Source organism: Halictus rubicundus, chromosome 4 (assembly GCF_050948215.1).
Source record: "Halictus rubicundus isolate RS-2024b chromosome 4, iyHalRubi1_principal, whole genome shotgun sequence".
Lineage (NCBI taxonomy): Eukaryota > Metazoa > Arthropoda > Insecta > Hymenoptera > Halictidae > Halictus > Halictus rubicundus.
In genome coordinates, this window is record NC_135152.1 from 605,337 (window position 1) to 608,265 (window position 2,929).

Consider the following 2,929-nt stretch of genomic DNA (forward strand, 5'->3'; position numbering starts at 1 on the left):
TTACCACAGACGCTTCCAATTTCGCTGTAGGGGCTGTATTGAGCCAAGGGCCTATAGGGAAAGACCTCCCCATCGCGTATGCATCTAGAACTTTAAATGAAGCAGAATGTAATTATTCTACTATAGAAAAGGAATTGTTAGCAGTTCTATTCGCAGTAGACCATTTTCGACCATATCTCTACGGTCATCAATTCACCCTGGTAACTGATCATCGCCCGTTAGTTTGGTTACACAATGTCAAAGATCTCACATCAAAACTTATGAGATGGCGAATTAAATTGAACGAATATGAGTATAACATTGTGTACAAACCTGGTAAGGTGAACTCCAACGCAGACGCATTGTCCCGAAACCCTGTAGACCTCCAAAATAATTCAATGTTCCAAACAAACTTAATAGATCCTTGTCTGGAGAATTCGGGGGTGACTCTCGCAGGCGCCGGCGAGGTGTTGCTCACGAACCTCCGGACAAACCCAAATCCTAACTCAGACCAAAGCATAGAATATTACTGTGAGGAACGGGTTGCCTCTGTTTTCCTTGCGCGCGGGGAAGCAGTGGTTGGAAATGAGGTCGAAGACAGTTGCAAAACTTTTGGTAGTAGAGACAGCGATAATGACGACAGTAACGATTATCATACTGCTGACGAAGACGAAACGCCTTCACCCTCAATAAAATTCCATGTAGGAGGGAAGGAACCACTCTCTGATCTGTACGAGGTCGTTGAAAAACACGACAACCGTGAAGAGAGTGTAGATATTCGGATTCTGCCTCGGGCATCGTTGGCTTGCGGCGACTCGGGCGTCTGGAAAATCGGCAAGCCGGAAAACCTCCTGACCCCGTTCCAGGCACCGTTAGGCGCAAGGGCGATGCTTTCTCTTTCTATCCCTTCTTTTCGGCGCTCTGGCTGCCCTGAGAATATCGGCAATCCGGAAAACCTCCTGACCCCGTCTCAGGGAGCTATCGCTGGTGGTGTATTGCGTGGTAAAGCGCAGATTCTTCAGGCTGAGGAGCCGGTTATAGGGGCACAATCCGAGATAGGGCCGACCTCATTCAAACCTGAAACACAGATAGAGAATCTATATGATACAACGCAGAAAGCGAATAAAATATTACCTATTAGAGTCACGGACAATATATCCAACCCTCATCCCACTTTCCTCCCGACCTTTAAACATTCTAAGGATTATCTCTACATGCGTAAAGATAACCTTATACATTTCCTCCCTACTGATTGTTCATGTGCTACAGAGACTAGCAAGGATCTCCTGAAACGGGAGAAGTTTCTTATCCATCGAGTAAAAGAGTACAATGTTAATGTTGGAGAAGCCTTAACCATACCCGGGGATAGATTCTATATATTTCACTTATTCATTAAAACTACCTCTGAAGAGATACCTGACTTTCAGAATGTCGTAGCCTCATTGAAGTCCCTCAAATGCCTCATGGATAGGACAAACACAAAAATCCTTAGCATTTCTAGAGTACACAATGGATTAGGAACTATTGGTTGGGATCTCCTCGAATAATCAATAAAATCCATACTTACTGACCCCCAATATATAATAACCATTTGTTCCGGAGAAATAATCATCCCTGAAATATCGGATAGACTAAAAATTATTAAGGAACATCACGATACTACCATCGGTGGTCATCATGGTATGACCAAGGTATACGACAGTATTAGAGAAAATTTTTATTGGCCTAGGATGGGAAAAGAAATCCAAGATTTTGTGAGGACTTGCCCTTCTTGTCAACAGAACAAGGTACTTTCCGCAAAAACTAGACAACCCATGCGCATCACTGATACCCCAAGTAGAGCTTTTGAAAAAATTCAAATGGATATAGTAGGTCCCTTGCCCATTACCAATAAAGGCAATAAATATTTACTTACCCTACAGGATAATCTAACCAAATACTCAGATGCCATTCCGTTAGCAAGCATAGATTCAATAACTGTTGCCACAGCCCTGGCGGAACAATTTATTAGTAGATTTGGATGTCCCAGGACTATTCATACGGATCAGGGACGAAACTTTACGAGTGAAGTTATGAAAACCTTTTGTAAAATCTTCAAGATCCAAAGGATTACTTCTACTGCATTCCATCCACAGTCATTAGGATCTCTCGAACGTGCCCATAGAGTTTTTGTAGAATATTTGAAACACTACTGCACTAAAACAGATTGGGATGATTGGATTAGATTTGGGATGTTTTCATATAACACTTCCGTACATGAAGCTACAGGATTCACCCCACACGAATTAGTTTTTGGTGTTAAGGCTTTAATTCCTTCTGAATTTGCTAAGCAGGAAATTCCTCGGACATTCTTTCATTACTTAAACGAATTGTTTACAAAGATTACCACTACTCAAGCTATGGCAGCAACGAATTTAAATCGAGCAAAGGAAAAAAGTAAACGACTGTACGACAAAAATGTTAATCCTCGTAAATTTAATGTAGGCGATTATGTTTATCTAGCTAAGGAACCAAAAACGTCCAAATTTGATACCGAATGGGCAGGGCCATACCACGTAGTTAATGTATATAACGACTTAACAATAGAGATAGAGATAAGTAATAATAAATTTAAAACGCTCCATGCGAATAAGTTGAAACTAGCCTGTATACGATTAGATTAGTAAAGCGACGGAGTATAAAACTGTTGTACAAATAAACTGAATCCACCTTAAACGATTTTAATGTAAATATATAAAGTCGCCTTCATCAGAGTCTGGCATCGTTCAGAAACCAATTTACGTTCGTTCTGCGCATCTTCGCTCTTATTGGCTCCCTTCCCAATGCACTATGCATGCGCGGAGCGGACTGATGTGACGCCATGTCCGGCAGCGGCATTCGCAACCAAATACGCGGTGTGTCAAAGTGTTTCGGATGCGAATTTAAATAGCGAAAGGTTCTGGCAATCGTC

The 2,929-nt window shown here is 41.8% G+C and overlaps 1 protein-coding gene and 1 long non-coding RNA gene across 2 annotated transcripts; one reads left to right on the forward strand and one right to left on the reverse strand.

The window, feature by feature from the left end:
• Positions 1 to 747: 747 nt before the first annotated feature.
• On the reverse strand, positions 748 to 2,140 carry LOC143353844 (uncharacterized). The gene is made up of 3 exons (XR_013082215.1): positions 2,060 to 2,140; positions 1,895 to 1,970; positions 748 to 1,056 (listed from the first exon to the last, which is right to left on the reverse strand). It is a non-coding gene; the product is annotated as an uncharacterized LOC143353844 (long non-coding RNA).
• Positions 2,141 to 2,210: 70 nt separating this feature from the next.
• Positions 2,211 to 2,642, forward strand: LOC143353823 (uncharacterized). Its single transcript, XM_076787430.1, has one exon. It carries the CDS (start codon positions 2,211 to 2,213, stop codon positions 2,640 to 2,642), a length of 432 nt encoding a protein of 143 aa, XP_076643545.1.
• Positions 2,643 to 2,929: the final 287 nt, after the last annotated feature.

What these genes read in the sequence shown, in the direction of transcription:
- LOC143353823 (XM_076787430.1), top strand. Translation starts at nt 2,211, where the DNA reads ATGTTTTCATATAACACTTCCGTACATGAAGCTACAGGATTCACCCCA.